Here is a 17,119-nt window from a genome sequence, read left to right on the forward strand (position 1 = left end):
GTTTGAAAAGAATCAGCAAAAATAATCAAGAAGGATCGGTCCGGACAGATCTTCAGAAGGTAAAAAAAAGAACTCCAGAAACAGATGCAAATTATGAGCACCAGAGCCATGACAATCCCAGACGCCGCTCTTACCACCAAGAGTCCGAGAACCCCGAGAAAAGGAAATATAATGTGGTTCAAGCTTCAGATCGATCTTCACGCAGCCATGGAAAGGCACTCGTCAAGTAAAGAGCCCAGCTGCTCCCGGTCGATGTCTGTACCTCCTTCCCAATCCAGTAGAGAATCATCATCGATATCCATCTCATCTTCATCGACCTTAGGTTCATGCGCTTCAATAAATCCGTTTTCCACCGGATCTTGCTTTTCTGTGTCGAGCTCATTCTCGAAATACCCACCCATTATTTGATCAATGATTAGTGGCATGTGACCTAGCACACCACGACTGAGCTCCAAGGTAAGGCGTAGGTCCTTAACACTGAGAGGTCTGCGAAGACTAGCCTCTTTTGCCTCGACAGGAAGTAGACCGGTGGCAGTATCCTTCGAGATTTCACCTCTGGTGAAGGCGAGTTCTTCTCGTTCCAATTGTTCCCGATATTTTCTCATCATCATGCCATTAATCGTACCTGAAGGGCCATTAGATCGAGTGCGCGAGAACACCGCAGACAAGACCTCTTTGACAAAGGTCTCCGTCGCAATTGCCATGAACTCGGCACATGGCATGCCCGCGCCTCCAGGAAGCGACTCTTCGTAACACATGGGTACCATACGAGCATAAATGGACTCTGCGTCAGGGAACTCGCCGGTCTCCGCGGCAAGAGGCTGCGCATATCGTTTTCGAATCTCCAGTTCCCAGTCTGGAAAGCACACAATTGGTCAGCGGAAGTTTAATGTTGGGGTGTTAAAGCGCGCGATGGAAAGATGCTTTCTTACTGGTCTTGTTCAAACCACCAGCACTAGCCGGCACTTGACTTGGGAGCTTGATATTCTTGGCAATATTGTAGAGCTCCAGCTCACTGGGTATCGAATCGTTGGGATCTCGCTGTTCGGCGTTATTAGTAAATTAAATTTTGATAGTACCGAGTGGACCAAATGGCCGCCGTTGTCGTGGGATTGTTGATTCATTGTGTCAGTCACTTACCTCTGGTATTGCCTTGATACGCCGACGGTCCCTTGGAGGCAGTTGCATAACCTCAGTCTTCAGTCTCTGTTCTGCGGCATCGCCCGAGACTGGCTTGGACACCAACGAAGGCTTATCGTTCGCCGAGACCCAGTTGGCAACGCCATGATCGGGAAGATCTCGTGTTAGATTCCCGAGAATCGCGCAAACGAAGTTATTGTGTAGATGTACAGTTTTAGGATCTGCGCATAAGAAGTAATCGACTCGCGACGCGTATTCGTTCTGATTGTAGTGTCCTATAAGAGGTAAGAGGCCAGGGGGTCAGCATACTTCAGGCCAATTCCTAGTTGCGGACAATGGAGAGTAAGAAACAACGATAGATTCATGCGCCAATGAGCTTCATACCTAGTAGGAAAAGGGCTGTGGATTCCTTGTACTCGGCCCACTTGTCTCCGACCGCGGCTTTCAGGTCGGTATAAGCATGCTCTAGGTCGAGCCGCGGCACTGATATCAGAGCTCTAGATGACTTTATGGTCGCCGGGGCATTTATCGCCGCACTCTTCGCCGGGTTTGATGCTGATTCAGTCCGACTCAGGGCAGCCGGGTCGATCTGCATAGCGGCTGTAGGACTCGCAAGAGCGCGACGAGGCGAGGCCGAAGGGCGGCAGAAAGGGAGAGGAATTAGGCATTCATGAAGGGTCCGAAAGTCTAGCGATCGGGTTGAATAGAGGTGGAAAAGGATGATGGGTGATGAGTTGCAGCTATGATGGATTGATGATGAAAAGGAAGGGAAGGAGGGAGGTTTCCGAAAGGTGGTTGCCCCCGCCAGTAATAACAGAAACGGATAGCCTCACTTCCCCGAAACCAGCTTTTATTAGCTACATATGGCAGGCAAAAAGCACTTACCAAGGTTTTGTTACATAAGAAAAAAAAAACTATCATCTGATTTCCAATTCGAACTTCGGACCTTCTACACGAGCTGAACTACATCCTCACTCAGAACGCCAAATAGTTGCAAAATGGTGTCTATGGTCTTGGTAATCTCCTGAGACAACTGGCCAGTCACGAGAACTAGTAATAGACAATAGAGATTAGTTCAATATATAGTGAGCAACGTTTGTGAGTACTCACTGTATGCATATAGTAGGGCACAGTCCTCATCTGTGGTCAGTCGAGATTCCTCATGGTCCTGACGATAATGGTAGATACGAGCCAGCAACCTGTCGCGTGCATGATCAATGCTAGGCAAGACATCGCTCAGTGGGTATTCAAGTTTCATAGAAGATGCCATAACTAAGCAACACTCAGCGTTCTTGCCCAAAATGATGGAAGAGGAAGACTTACCTGTTAGAAGATGGCTGATTCGAGCAGACAGCTGCCACCGTTCTTTGGCTGTATATTTAAGAAGATTCACTTCACCTGAAGTGACTGTATCGCTTTTCATGAGCTCGAGATTCATTGCATTGAACGCATTCACCATGCTTCGAGTACGCTGGATGATATCAGCATACTGAACATCGGCAAAGGCGCTCCGCAGCTCAAACTCGGATCCTGCTGCAACCAGAAGAGACTCCAATCGAGATAGGGATCTTTCGAGCTCTAGTTTCTCTCGCGAGTTCATATATAGAATTGAATGGCCGTGATTCGCCATATTAGATAGTGGGTCGCGTTTCCAAATCAATCCCAGCCGCAGCCAAAGGATACTGAGGCCATCTTTCAATCGATTTCTCGCACTAATAGGCCAGATCACTCGAGTGATGATAATACCCCAAACTAGTACATCTGTCAGCCATCTGTATTCGCGTATTCAAAGGAAAGTACTTACTGCATCCACTGAACACCGCAACCACGCGATGAAGTACAATCTCCGTGATAATTGGTTCCGTGCCTCCTTCGTCCTGGTCACCATCGGCCTCTTTCTGAGCTAGTGAATAAGCGTACAACACAGATAAGTTATACGTTAGCATTATGAATCGAGCCATGGGTCCATTGCCTCGAACAATAGTGATCCAAGCTGTCCACATGGTCATTGACCATCCAAAAAAGGCAAGACCGTACGCATTACCGCCTGTAGTGTACCAGACGAGAATTGCACAAACAGCTCCTAGGCATGTACCGAAGAAGCGAGATAACCCAGTAGTATTAGAAGCCCCGATTGTCATTGAACACACCAACATGTACGATAACAATCCCCATTCGCCTCTCCAGTGTTGGTAGAACGGACGGGACGAAGGAAGAAAGGCAGGCAGCGCATAAAGCGCAGCACCGGTTCCAACCTTGATTGCATATTTAGTGTCATCTCGCCGGAAGAATTCAAGAGACTTCCAAAGCCGATAGCCCAATCTTTCTTTGATGGATGTATCGGTATTAGGTCGTCGACGTATATGAGGAGCTGCCGTGAGTTTGTCTTTGGATGTGAGACTACGAGAGATGTGATGGCGGGAGATGGTTTCAGAGCCATTGAATAAGCCTGGAATCAGTAAGTCAGGATATAACAATCAAAGGGTCAGCTTGCTCGTTGAAATTGAATCACATACCTGTCTCAATCACTGGCTCCTTTGTCTGCCAAAACTTCAACCAAGACCAGGATCGTCCGCACGGTCTTTCTTCGGCCTCGAGTTGTAATTCATCCAAAATATTCAGCAGGTCGTGCAACTGCTCCCCAAACTCTTGAAGTGAGAAGCTGAAATGGCCGCAGCTGGCAGATACTTCTTCGAGATCCGCTTCAGCCTCTGAGCTCTTCAGTTTCATCGCCTCTGTTTTTTGATAGAGGGATTTCAATGTGCTTTGACGTGACTCCTGGTAAAGGTTGAGAGCACGGTCAAGGCTATTTCGAAGGCGGCTATTTATTGACACTTTGTAGTCTGGAGCAGGGCCAAATGGAATCTCGTTGAAAATCTCTTTCAACGTGAAGGCTAGCGATCGCTATTTTTCTCAATTAGCTCCATTTAGTTTTGATGGGTTCCAAGAATTTACCATTGATGGACCCAAGTGGGAAATGAACACGGTGAAAACATCTGCAGGAGCAAGTGCCGCCTTGTTCATTTCGTTGCCCTGGACTGGAGTATCTCCACCAGGCGAAAGGTCCGCCTCTGGACGTTCATCAATTGGCTCGAGAAATGGCCCATCACCATCGGCAAATGACCACGATCGCGAAACATAGTCAAAACGAGGAGTTAGCGGCTCACTAGATGAGCTAGGTTCCATGACTGCTGTTTCCCGAATCAGACTGAACTGGAGAGCAGCTGCACTTCGCAATCCTCCCATATTATGGGTAATATCCTGCACCCAGCGAACAAGTTTCTTTTCAAGGCGATACTCTCTTTCAGTGCCTGCAAACAAGTGCTCAAGTTTTGCGTCCCTGACCAGATTATCAAGCTGATTGTAAGCTTTACGATGTTTGGTTTGTGCGTCTAAAAATTCAGCAGATGTCAGTTCTTCCTCTGAACCGCTGAGAAAGCTGTCTGTAATGATAGCTAGCATGATCGCCAGCGTGTCAGTGACTGTAACAAGATTTGCGCGAAGCTTCTTTCGTGCCGAGATGGGAAAAATCAGAAATGATACAGTCATGCTGTCAAGCGAGTATTAGAAGTTGTTCAAAGTATATGCTTAGGAACATATCACTCACGTAGCTAAAATTCCCATCAAAACCATTTTCAAAACCTGGGATATCTTGTTTAAAGACAGATCACCACTCTGGACAGCACCTTCCTTGGTCAAAACAGTGATTGTTGCAAGGGATGTGAGCGAACATGCGACGTTCACCACAGGATCTTTGAGTCGCTGCTTGGTCCACCCGACAAAGCCCAATCCTATCATCGCCATATCTATTAGTCACTGATGTTCACATAGCTGGGTAGTAGCTGCACCTCAAGGGAAAATACTCACCACCCCCGCAAAATACGATAAGAACTAAAGCATGACCCAGGACTGGTTTGTTCAAGGTGTCTTGGAAGTATCTCTCAAGCAGCATACTCGTGATTGACAGAAAACTCGAGTAGCAGAATGCGAGTAACGCGCAGATTGAGGCGCGGTACATACTTCCCTTGGTTCTTGCTGGATGGAAGTATACGGTGACCGTAGCTACCATATGTTTGCCATCTTGCTGTCCAAGAAGGGAAGAAATCGCAGGAATGAACGTCGCCATCGAGCCGAGTAAGTATGCCAAGCTGCACTTCAAAATTCCAATTCCTTGCTCCGAGGTGACGAATGAACAAGCCCACGCCCATAGCTCTCGCACCCATTTTGATAGCCGAGCTGCAACTCCATGAGGAATTTCAATGTCTCCAGTAAGTAATCCACGCCGTTCATTATCTTCCTCATTTTCAGAAGCTTCCGTAGATTGCGTGGAGCTGCGTAGGTTCACGAAGCCCTTTAAGCGCTGACCGGTTCGTGGCAGGACAAAGGTCGCATCTCGAAGCTGCAGAAGCTGTTAGTCAACTTGCCAATTTTTTTTCCAATTTTTTCCAGCATTCCATGTACACCCGTTTGTGTAGGTACGGCCGCGTGTGCGTAGGGCTAGGATGTTACCTTTGGCCGCTCTTTGCGACGAGAGGAGCTTTTGCTTGGAGCTCCGAACGGTGACATGGCCAGCTTTACTTCACACTCAAGCCGACTACCTCTAGGAGGCTCATGATACAGAGATTTTAGGTTCTTTCAGGGCAAGTCTCACTCGAAATTTGCAAGGTTGAAGTTTGTTGTGGTGCGTCATAGCAATAGCGGGTTATGACCACATCCTGGTCTTAGCGGCTCCACGCACCTTCTTTCCTCTTCCCTTTTGGCTACTACTAATAGTATTTAGTAATGTACTAATGAAAGTAATGAAATTCGGATCTCGAAGATTTTATTTACATGAATATCTTATTTTAGTCCTTCAACCTTCCAAACCTTTACAGCAGCATCAGCACCCGCTGATGCGATCTTTGAGCCTGATTCAATCCAAGCCACACCGTTAACACCTTCTTTGTGGGCATTCTTCAGTTCAAGCCAATCGCCAGGATTTGCCAAGCTCCAAACAAAGATGTTGGTGTCCAGAGAGCCACTCACGACATGTGAGCCAGCCGGATTCCAGGATATAGATGTGATTCGCGCTGTGTGTGCAGTCCAACGGTCGGTTACCAGACTGCCATCTGCCACCTTGTAGACTAGAACACGACCGCGCAGATCACCAACTGCCAAAAGTGAGGCATCCGGGGAGAATGCCAGCGTAGAGATCTGGTTCCGGGAGGCTTTAATTTCGGCTTGAGAAGACAGGCTAGAGCTTGCGACTGTACAGATCTGAACAGAACCATCCTCACCACCCACCGCTGCCACAGTACCATGGGCTGCAACTGTGGTAACTGGGAAGTTGAGCTTGTAGTCTCCGGTCTTCTTGCCATCAACAAAGATCTCGACAGCCTCCGCAGCACCCACCAGCACGGTAGAATCACCAGCGGCGACGCCCTTAGGCTGACCAGTGAGTTTTGAGGCACTGCCGGTATACGTCTTGGCTCCAATATCGATAGAGCGGATCGTGTCGTCCCAGCCGACACTGTAGATTCTTCCAGATCCCTCCGAAGTTGGGACCAATCCAGAAATGTAACCAGGGTGGCCTTCTCCTTCAATTTCTCCAGCGGAGCCCGAGGGAACATCCCAGCTGCAGACTCGGCCCTCAAAGCTACCAGTCCAAAGGGTCTCCTTTCCGTCCTGAATTGATTGGCTCATTGATGTAATGTTCTTCTGGTGGCCTTGAACCACTTGGCGTGGCTTGGGGGTTCCCTCCACCAGGTAGTTCAAGTCTCCGCTAAGAGACAAACTAATAAGCAGGTTATCACTGCGCGCGGGTGGCCAGACAACACCGACTTGCTGATCGCGAACAGCCATAGCGCCGTCCTCTCCAAGAGTCCAGCTCTGGGTGGATTTACCTGCTTCAACGTCCCAGATCTTGACAGTCCGGTCCGCACTGGCAGTTACAAATTTCTTGGAATCCTGGGACCAAGAGAGACCGAAAATGCTACCCTTGTGCTCTCCCTCTCCGATCTGGCCTTTCGTTTCTCCAGTCTTGCCATCATATAGCCAAATCTTTCGGTCCCCACCCACGCTGACCAAAGTCGAGCCGTCTGGGCTGAATCCGACGCCGTAAATGTAGTTCGTGTGCTTGTCTCCAATTCCCATGTTGAACTTGAAAGGCGCACCGTGGTAGAAGACAAGCTTCTTGTCGTCGCCGGCGGCGGCTGCTCGGAGAGGCCGCTGTTGCCTGATTGAAACCGAGTTGATCTGCTGTGTGTGACCAAAGATTTCCCCAACAGTGTTTCCACTGTCCCAAGTGATACAGTGGCCATATCGCTGCTTGCCGTCACCCACGGCAATAATGCGCTGCGAATCGCCATCCCAGGCTAAGTCGTTAATGCGGCCGTTTACAATGCTGTATTCGCCCTTGGTAATACCCTCTCCGACACAATCCCACACTCGCACTGTACCAGCAGCGTCACCACTGGCTACATAGAAGCCGGAGGGGGAGATTCGGGCGACAGTTGTCTGTGCCTTGTGTTCGGTATACTGGCGGGCGATTGCGGGATCATCGATTGAACGCAAGAAGATAGATTTGTTGGACTGAAATAGTATCGGTTAGAAGCATTATCAAGGAAAGATGACAAGGAAATCTTATGAATGTCGTACGGCATATGCAAGCCGCTCACCCTTGGAGTCCGAGGAGAGCTGGGTGGGCTGGCCGCGGGTGGTGGAGGGGCTGGCTGCCCAGATAGATTCTAACTGATAGTCAGGGGATGATCAGATTTATGAGAGGAAGGATTGAAATACCGTTTGTGATTGACATTGAAGGATAATGATAATTTGATAAAGCCCTGGAGGGATGTTCGAGGGGTCAATAGAAAGAGGTTATGTTTACGGGACTGACGTACAGGGGCATCTCTTTTAGTGGGGAAATCCTACATCCATGGATTCATCTGCTATCACTTTCTTATATCTTTTGCTTCATATTAAATACATGATAATACATTTCCGTCTCTCAAATTTGGGTAGTTCTTGGACTTCTCTTCACTTAAGCTCAATATACAGTCTTATAGAAAATAATTCAACCGGATAAACTGTGTAAATGGTAGAATAGATCATGTGCGCTGAAACTAATGATACACGAGGATGAGCCCCTTCTAGCCCATTCATCTATAAAAGAAAATCATATAGCTGGTTTCATGGAGATTTGTGATTCGCCATTAGTAACCTCTTCTACTCTCCATCTTTACCCTGATCTCGCTGACCAAGATCTCGGGGTGTCGGTGCACAGAAGGCATCAGACCGAGTCCCATAGCTCGGCGAAGGGCCTTGGCAATCTTACGTTGGTTGACAGGTCGCAGTCCAGTTTGGTTTCGGTGCTTGATAAGTCCCAGCGGCGACACATATTCGGACATGACGGCAAAGTTCTATTTGAGGGACAATGTCAGCAATAAATCGTTTCAATCGGTTCCATTTAAGAAAAGGAGTGCACAAAACAAGTCAAGAATAGTTGCATTTGTTCATACCTTGTATAAGCTCAATGGGTTAAGGTCCAATGCATCGAAAGCATCCCGCGAAGGACTCTGGCGCTTTCCCCACTTCTTCATCTCCGCAGGACTCAGATCATGAGGAGAATAGATATCACCAGCCTTCCACTCACGGGGTTGAAATCTCTCAAGAGCTCTGCTTTCACCTTGGGCCTTTTGATCTTCAAGGAATCGCATGCGGTTAGGTAACCGGCGTCGGTTAGGCGCACGACCTATGGCTCAGTCAGAGATGAATCACTATAGAAAGGGATGCCCCACGAGAGAGGTTTCCATCGTAACATACTCGGTGACACGGGGGCTCGTTGGGAGGTGAAGCGGCTCAAGGACGCCGTCGAGTTCGAGGACGTCGAACTCCATCGGCATGCCGAAGGGATGGCGTTTGTGACGGTTCGCAGCAGCGAGCAGGAGTAAAAAATATTCGAAGACATTCTGGAATATCAGACTTTGAATCCCAGAAAAATTGGTGCGGAGTAGGAAGGTTGGGTTGGTGACTAGGATCAACGCGGCAATGGATCTTGATCTTTTTCATAACGCCAAGACCACCTTTCCGCTTCTTATTTATTACCAGCTCCGCGTCGCGAAGCCAGCCCTTACAAACTACAACCTCTAGTTCTTCGCCCATCTTAAACTCAGCTCCGTCATTTCTACTCAATTGAGCTCAACAAGCCATGCAGTCTCATTTAACGAGACGAGTCTGTAGGGCTATCATCAATAACGAGCCTCTCTACTTTTCCAGATGCTGCCGGAACCGACTGTTGCATACTATATCCCCCGCACGGCCACGGCCACGATCTCACATATCCAGTCTCACTTATGTGTCCCAAAGGACCTTATTCGCCTTCAATTTGTCTACATCAAAGGCAGGCGAAGGCACCTCCACCTTGTCCTCAGAGAAAGGCCTCCAGCCGATGACCGACCTGAAGCGGACATTGGAGGACAAGAGCAGAGCACCACCAACTCGGACTCTGGTAAAAGCTTTTCAGCTATTTTTCAATACCAGAGGGGAATTCCCTGGAGTGATCACCTTGTATCAAGCCCGCTTGCTCTCTATGACATGGAAGCACCTCAAGCGGCAGCAGAAGGAAATGGAGGACCATGAATGGCAGGATGTGTTCTCGGTCGAGAGTCTTGAAAGGATGCTATTTGTGCTTTCCGAGGCGCAGATTCTTCCCGAGTCGCGCGATACAATCATGAAGATCGCTCGTTTTGCCTATCTCGAACTCTGCGCCGATCATGGCTTCGGTCCCAATCGCATCAGCCGGCCCAGTCTACTTATCTACATCAATCTCCTGGCAACGAATGGGAATCCTGAGGAGGCCCGTCACACTCTTGTCAAGTTTGGAGGTCAATTGCGCGGAGCGAAGCCGTCTCCTTGGCTTACCGTTCTCAAAGGGTTCGCCATGAAAGATGACCGACATCAGCTGCGGAAAATCACCCAGGAGCTTGAGCAATATGGTATCAAGTTCGATCAGGCCTCACACGAGGAATTGATCAATCTTCTCATAGCCCAGAACCTTTTCAAAGCAGTTCAAACAGTGTATGAGTGCCCAATCACCGGCAGTTCCGAGCCATCTATGGCCGCTAAGAATGCTGTGATCAAGCATGCCATCTTCAATGCTGAAAACAAGTGGGCGAAACCTATCTTCGAATCTCTCCCGCAAGGGCCTGTTTCGGAGACCATCGGTATCTCTCTTTTATGGGAAGCAGCACGAGGCAGCAGTGCACCATCACTTGCCGAGAAAGCGAAGTCATGGTTTGCGACAAATCCTCAGCTTCAAGAAGCACTCAGCATCGCCGACCTGAACGACCTCCTTCAGTATGCCAATTCTGTACAAAACCCACAACTTGCCTCGGCATTTGCAACCTTGGCCCGAGAGTGGGGCCTCGATACAGACGAGCAGACTTACCTGCTTCTGTTGGAGTCGCATATCCAAGCCGGTGATGTTGAACGCTCCCTTGAAATTCTAGAAGATCGACTAGACCCTAGTCGTCTGACTGGTGAGAAACTTCCCCTGGCCAACGACCTTATTACTATGCTTTGCACGTCAGAGAAAAGGGATGAGTTGTTTCAGCAAATTGCATCCCTCCTTGACCCTCTCTTTGAAGATGAGATCCGTCTAGAACCAGCAACCATTGCCGCATTGACGCACATGCTTCTTTATCGCCACGACTGGGAGGCTGTTTCTGACTTGCTGCGTCCCAGGTTGGGAAGCTACGATAGTGAAGGAAAGACAATCATTCGAACTGCAGTCACTGATTTTATTCTGGATTTGAATCAAGCAGAGTCAGATGCATGGGAGGTCTACCAGCTGTTGAAATTAGCATTTCCCGAGACCGGGGTTGCCGTGCGCACTGAGCTAATGTGCTCATTCTTTGAACGCAAGAACAGTGACCATGCGGTTCATGTCTTTGGACACATGCGCCAGGCTGAAGATCCGACCCGCCGTCCTAAGCCTGACACCTATGCGCGGTGCTTCCAGGGACTGGCCCGGATGACTGACGCTACTAATCTAGAGCTGGTGCATAATATGCTCAAACTTGACCTGGAGGTGGAACTCAACACTCGAGTCTATAATGGAATGATGCTGGCATATGCCGCATGCGATATGACCGAAAAGAGCATGGAGATCTTTCGCCAAATTCTGCAATCAGATGAAGGACCCTCGTACAAGACCATTGCTATCTTCTTCCAAGTCTGTCAGAAGCACCACAACGGCACACAGGAAGCGTTAAAGATGATGCAAAAGCTCAAAAAGCTAGATTTTGAAATCGACCGCCGCCTGTATACTGCATATATTGAAGCGCTAGCGGCTCAATGCGAGTTTGACTTGGCAAGCAAGGCTATTGACCAAATGCAAGCAGAGATTGGAGTGCCTCCCACTAGCACAACGTAAGCTGTACCAAGAACCTATCCAACTTTTGAAAAATGCTAATTTTATATAGGATTGGTTTGTTCTACAATGCTATCTTGTACCAATACTGGAAGGACCAAGTGGAGGAATGGGCGCAACGAAAATATCCGGATCTGTGGACACACTTGGCCGAGACGAAACGTAGTGAACACGAGGAGGGCTTGAAGTTTGACGGCATCACGAATGAGGTTTGGGTATAGCGCAATATATCATGCACATAATCATTCGAATATAAAATCAATTCGAACTTTTGTCCAACTCTCTCCATCATTCTTTCTATTTTCCGTCTCCGAATTCCGATTCTAACTCCAATCATATAACAAAACCCCCCGCACAATACTTCCGGGCAGCGACCCCGAAAGACGGAAGTATCAATCTATCGTGGCCTTAGTATATGAACTACCTACTTAGTTACTGCACATGTACTTACTACTTCCCTAGACACATCTACATCAATACCACCTTCCAAGCTTACAAGATCAGAAGCAATAAAAATGACTTCGGTCTAACCCTCAAACCAATTCACCTCCCCCACACAATTCCACTAGCAATAAGCACAGGAACCCTAGTGCACGCCCTGTAGAACATATCACCAACTCAGCCCTTATAACACCAACAATCTATAACCCAAGCAACATCCTATCAACCTGATATGACCGAGTCTTCAACCAAGAGGTCTGGTCCATGCTATCCCTAAACCTGGGCTCGATCTCAACAGACGCAGCAACTTTATATTTGCATAGACAACGGGGAGGGTTGTAGACGGAAAGGTTCTACTGGGCTGAACTGATCGGTGCTGTGGGACATTTGTGTATTGTGCCGTTTGTTGCGGGACATTTACAGCGGATTGTTGATGCGGATAAGAAGACTGAGGCGACGGGGAATATAGCGCTGTGGATAAGTGTTCATCGGGTCCGAATGCTTGCGCTGTGGTTGTCTTGACGCTTTTATACGGAGTACAGGCTAGGGAATTTTTGAATCCGGATCTGTCTTATGCCCAGGCGTAATGTATCAATTGATAAGGAAAATTGATATTCTAATATTCTGACATGTGCACAGTAACAATATGTAAGTAAATCGCTAATAAAAACAAAAACCTTCGACGTGAATCCATATGAAATTCTGAATAACTTCACAGAAACAAAATAAACCAAAGTCAAATAGGTGAATCTCGCTAATATTCACATAGGAATATACAATTAGAAATAAAAAGGAGAATTTTATACAACCATTAATGCAACATGTACACAGGAAAAAGAGTAAAGCATATCAGAGCTCTATAAGCTGAAGATACCACTTCTCTTCTTTCCAGACGGATAGACGATCAATGCAGAAACAAAGAGACCGACGGAGATACCAATGGCAGTCTGAATCATTCCATAACCCAGAGAAGTCAATGAACTTCCCGATGTGGTACCGGTAGAAGTGGTGACTGTGTGATCAACGACAGCATTGGCATACTCCAAGCCAGCCATGATCGAGCCACTGGATGCGAGACCAGATGGAACCAGACATAAGATGCCGGGGATGATAGCGGCCGCCGCATGACCGTGCCAGAGACGACTGTACAAGTTGGCCAAGAGGCCGATAGCGAAGGCACCGACGGTATTACCGACCTGGGAACCCAGTCTCTTCGTGCTGAAGTAGTTGGCGATGTAACCGCAAACGCCCAAGAATACTGTGATGGGAAGCTGCTTGAACTTGGCCTGGTTGGTGAGAGCGGCGAACATGCAGAACAGGGCCACCCATGGGAAGTGTTGAATATACTGGTTCTGCCAGACATCGAGACTAGCCGTGGAACAGGTCTGTTCACGGGTGGCAGCACCATCCATCAATCCGTAAATAGTGGTGCCGACTGTCACGCCGTAGCCGAGGAATAGGGAGTAGATGATGGTGAAGACCATTCGGATTGACCCAGCGTTCATTTGGTGCGATTGCAGCTCCAAACTACTACTGAGAACCGAGAATCCAGGTAGGATCATAGCGATGGAGGATTGCGCCACAGCGGGGAAACAAAACACATGGTTGCCATTGTGTTTGATACTTCCAAAGGCGCGTGCAAGAAATGATGTCAGAATGGCGGCAGAGACTTCCAGGACGTTGGAGTAGGTGGCCGAGGATGGAGCGAGAATATACTGCATGAAGCCTACCAAGCTGCCTAAGAGGAAGATGATGGGAAGATCGATGGGACGAGCAGAGAAGGAGTAGGGGCCGACAGCGACACTGGCTAGGCCTGTCAAGATAACGAGCATCCATTTGTTGTAGCGTGGTTTTTTCTGCATGATCTGATCCAGCTCAATCGTGGCACCCTCGGCACCGATCATATCATGGACCACGTTCTTATACACATTATGCGTCTCGGCCAGGCGAGAGAGATCCAAGCCCTGAATAACACGGATAATCTTCACCTCGGCAGTGCGAGTCAAAGGATCGTCAAAAGACATGAACATGCAGCCGGGAATATACATGAACTGGGCATTGATCTCCAACACATTGGAGGTCATCATCATGTACTCTTCCAAACGGTGAGTAGGAGCGCCATACTTCATCAGTGCACGACACAGCTGCATAATATACTGTTGACGAGCGAGCATGGCAGCAATATGCTTAGTGAGTTTGAAACTCTTCCTACTCTTGCGCTTTTCTTTCTTCCGCTCTTTGATAGGAGCCGGACCTTTTGCACCCGGCATCGCGACTCGACCCATTCCCATCGAGGCCGAGATGAGGGCGGAGGTATAAAGATTATCCGAGGAATTATTATTCTTCTTCTTGTGATCTGTGACCTTTTTCAGATTCAAATTACTCAAATTCAACTTGCTTCCCCCCTCGCTGTCGCTGTACCATTTCACCTTTTCTTTCTTCTTCGGATGGCTATCTGCATTAGGTGAGCCGGGCGTGGTTGATGGCATGATCGAAGGGACCGTTTCAATTTCTGGGTCCGCGATAGTCTCCGTAGAAGTGACACTGATTCTACTTCCCGTAGCCATATTATCTGCATAAGCCCGGAGCAGATTAGAGAGAAGTCCTCCATTGAGAGGTGTCGATGAGCCACTTTCGAAAGGAGTCGTGGCTCCTGTCGTGGCTCCTGATGGAGGTTCTGATTCCGCAGTACTCTTGAGTGCGCTGGATGGGAGCCCTAGTTGCTGCAACAAGAGCTGGGCCTGGGTATGGTGATGTCCATCACCCACAGCATCCTCTTCATCTTTCGCCTGGCGAGCGGCGTAACTCTTCAAATCATCAGTGGCGCCATAAAATTCAGGTGAGCAGCTTGAATCCAAACCATCGCCCGTATCATTACTGGGCCGGCCCAGCGACTCGGCTACAGTAGCAATGCGATTTCGAACTCGTTGACTGGCAGTCCTCCATGTAGCTTGAATAGAAGATTTCCTTGGCAAGCCAGTGACCGTATCTTGAGTTGTAGACTGCTGGTGCAAAGAGTCATCTCCATTGACAGTTGTACTACCATCATTGGCGGAGTTTTCAGAGTGTGGAGGAGAAGGGGCTTTCTCCAGCTCTGGCATTTTGAGGATAATAAGAAAAAATATTCGGAGCCAGCCGGATCTCAGTCTATTTAATAGTGCAAAGGTGAGAGAGTATATGTCAAGAAACGAGAGGAGCTATGGATGAATACCCCACAAACAGAGCATGCTTCAATTGATATGTAGGAACAGGAACTAAACAATGAATGAACAGCGGGATGGAGGACTAATTGATTTTTTTTAACTCAGTCTTTAGCGTATAAATGGATCTTTGTGTCTTTTTGACTCCACATAGTAAAACCGGTTAGATTATAGTACTAAGGCTGGTCTGTGCATGGAAGATGGCCATTTGTACTGCAATGTTCCTGTGGCTTACCAGGGCTTGATATAAAACACCAGTTTCACTCCAATCCAAAGTACAAATCATACTCAAAAAAGAACAAGCTTTACTGTCTCACTGTGCAAATATGCACAATTAAACATTAACATAAAAAGTGGCAAATTTCCTAATTTGGTCTCGAACGTGGCCAGTGGAGTCTCCTCGTGATCCACCCAAACTTACTTTGTATATTTATACTTACCAACAAATAAACGGGTGAAACCGGATCGTCATATCATACGAGGATATCTTCTGTATTTCTAGTCACTAGTCACATGGTGGCTGATGCAATGGCGTTTTCTAATATATCATCTTTGTCTTCATCTTGATATAGATCTAAGGCTAAATCTCACAATGATTATTTAGTGGTGTTTAATTCTGGGGTCATCCTTATTTAGCTTCTAATAGTGCATCCACATGGCGGAGCTATTGACGCTTTCAAATACACTAAGTAGCATTCCCTCGGCAAAGTTAACCATGTACAACTTTTTGAACAGGCAACAAGATACCTAGGTATGTAGATATTCCTAATTAAACCACTCAAGTTGAGCCAAGATGAAGGATTATAAGCGGGATTTTTCTACTCCAGTCGTTGCCCAGAATCTGAGCATCTCCGCACTTCAACTCTAACTACAACTCCAACTTCCAAGGTTCAAGCTCTTGCACATATAAAGCTCTCAGGGGCTACCTAGATATGGTCTATCTGTAACATAAAATAACGAATAATATATACAATGTCGACACTCCAACCCCCAGATAACCCTATCGCCCTCCATCGCTCCCATCTTCTCGCCCCCGCGCCAGACCGATTAACCAATACTCCAACGACCCTCCGCATAACACGCGAGAACACTGTCTCCGGCCACGACTTCAGTATATTCCAAATCCGCAATTACGAGGACGTCTCTAGTCCCCAACGCAGCATACTACTCTACACAGTCGTAGGCCGACTCGGGAGCACATCGCAGTACCGTGAGATCCGGGATGCAGCGGGCCAGCCGCTCCTCGGGCTCAAGCGACTCTGGTGGCGCGGACTGTGGATGGTAAAGCGCGCCGAGACAGAAGATGATCTACTCAGCGCGGACCAGGGCTGGAGTATACGAGGGAAGATGGGAGTCCGATTTGAGAATGCGCTCGTGAGTCGGGGACAGAGAGGTCATCGCGCAACTGTTTCTGCTTCTGCTTCTCACTCCCACAGAGAAGAGGATCCACCTTCGTATAGAGAGGCTATGAGTGAGAACTTCCGCAGCCGCATGGACAATCGTCAAAGCGGCGAAAGCTCGACAGAAAGTGATAGTTCACTGGATGAGATCACTGTAGGCAAGCGAGACTGTGGCTTGCCATCCTACGATTCTGTGCGTAGATCCTCGAGTCATTCCTTGCGAGACTTGCTCGATGCGATTGAGCCACCGGCAGAACCAGCCCCAGCCACGGCGTCGTCCCTGTCAGCGGCTCCACCACTGTCTTTGGGCGCCAGTGCCAAGACGAAATTAAAGGTGGTGCAGCAGACTAGGACAACTGCTGCTGTGATGATGGGGAGGAAGATGATCGTACATATTCGACGGGATAAGTTGTTGGATTTTAACCTGTCTGGGCCGATGCCTCGGTGGGAGGTGGAGATTGCAGAGGGTGTGGATCTGCTACTTGTGGGTTGCTTACACGTGCATTGCATAGGCAAGAGCTAATTGATGC

General features: G+C 48.2%; 6 protein-coding genes across 6 annotated transcripts; 3 read left to right on the forward strand and 3 right to left on the reverse strand.

The window, feature by feature from the left end:
- Positions 1–197: 197 nt before the first annotated feature.
- On the reverse strand, positions 198–5,706 carry N7495_006146 (Transcriptional coactivator SAGA-type complex Ada1/Tada1; the record flags this gene model as incomplete). The annotated part of the gene is made up of 12 exons (XM_057208797.1): positions 198–856; positions 933–1,041; positions 1,141–1,415; positions 1,525–1,827; positions 2,116–2,190; positions 2,251–2,892; positions 2,945–3,589; positions 3,657–4,044; positions 4,096–4,690; positions 4,748–4,946; positions 5,008–5,548; positions 5,650–5,706. The coding sequence occupies 12 exons, from the start codon at positions 5,704–5,706 to the stop codon at positions 198–200; spliced, it is 4,488 nt and encodes a 1,495-aa protein (XP_057062571.1).
- A 273-nt stretch (positions 5,707–5,979) lies between these two features.
- On the reverse strand, positions 5,980–9,085 carry N7495_006147 (Ribosomal protein S18; the record flags this gene model as incomplete). Its single annotated transcript, XM_057208798.1, has 5 exons — positions 5,980–7,710; positions 7,777–7,869; positions 8,361–8,537; positions 8,637–8,869; positions 8,941–9,085. The coding sequence occupies 5 exons, from the start codon at positions 9,083–9,085 to the stop codon at positions 5,980–5,982; spliced, it is 2,379 nt and encodes a 792-aa protein (XP_057062572.1).
- A 240-nt stretch (positions 9,086–9,325) lies between these two features.
- N7495_006148 (uncharacterized protein) lies at positions 9,326–11,769 on the forward strand (the record flags this gene model as incomplete). The annotated part of the gene is made up of 2 exons (XM_057208799.1): positions 9,326–11,547; positions 11,601–11,769. The coding sequence occupies 2 exons, from the start codon at positions 9,326–9,328 to the stop codon at positions 11,767–11,769; spliced, it is 2,391 nt and encodes a 796-aa protein (XP_057062573.1).
- Positions 11,770–12,253: 484 nt separating this feature from the next.
- N7495_006149 (putative integral membrane protein) lies at positions 12,254–12,511 on the forward strand (the record flags this gene model as incomplete). Its single annotated transcript, XM_057208800.1, is given in 2 exon segments — positions 12,254–12,327; positions 12,340–12,511. 2 exon segments carry the CDS (start codon positions 12,254–12,256, stop codon positions 12,509–12,511), a joined length of 246 nt encoding a protein of 81 aa, XP_057062574.1.
- Positions 12,512–12,846: 335 nt separating this feature from the next.
- Positions 12,847–15,090, reverse strand: N7495_006150 (threonine/serine exporter family protein; the record flags this gene model as incomplete). Its single annotated transcript, XM_057208801.1, has 1 exon — positions 12,847–15,090. One exon carries the CDS (start codon positions 15,088–15,090, stop codon positions 12,847–12,849), a length of 2,244 nt encoding a protein of 747 aa, XP_057062575.1.
- A 1,071-nt stretch (positions 15,091–16,161) lies between these two features.
- Positions 16,162–17,112, forward strand: N7495_006151 (uncharacterized protein; the record flags this gene model as incomplete). Its single annotated transcript, XM_057208802.1, has 1 exon — positions 16,162–17,112. The coding sequence occupies one exon, from the start codon at positions 16,162–16,164 to the stop codon at positions 17,110–17,112; it is 951 nt and encodes a 316-aa protein (XP_057062576.1).
- Between the last annotated feature and the right edge of the window lie 7 nt (positions 17,113–17,119).

Source organism: Penicillium taxi, assembly GCF_028828555.1.
Source record: "Penicillium taxi strain IBT 34144 chromosome Unknown utg000004l_segment0_segment0, whole genome shotgun sequence".
In the NCBI taxonomy this organism is placed as follows: Eukaryota; Fungi; Ascomycota; class Eurotiomycetes; order Eurotiales; family Aspergillaceae; genus Penicillium; species Penicillium taxi.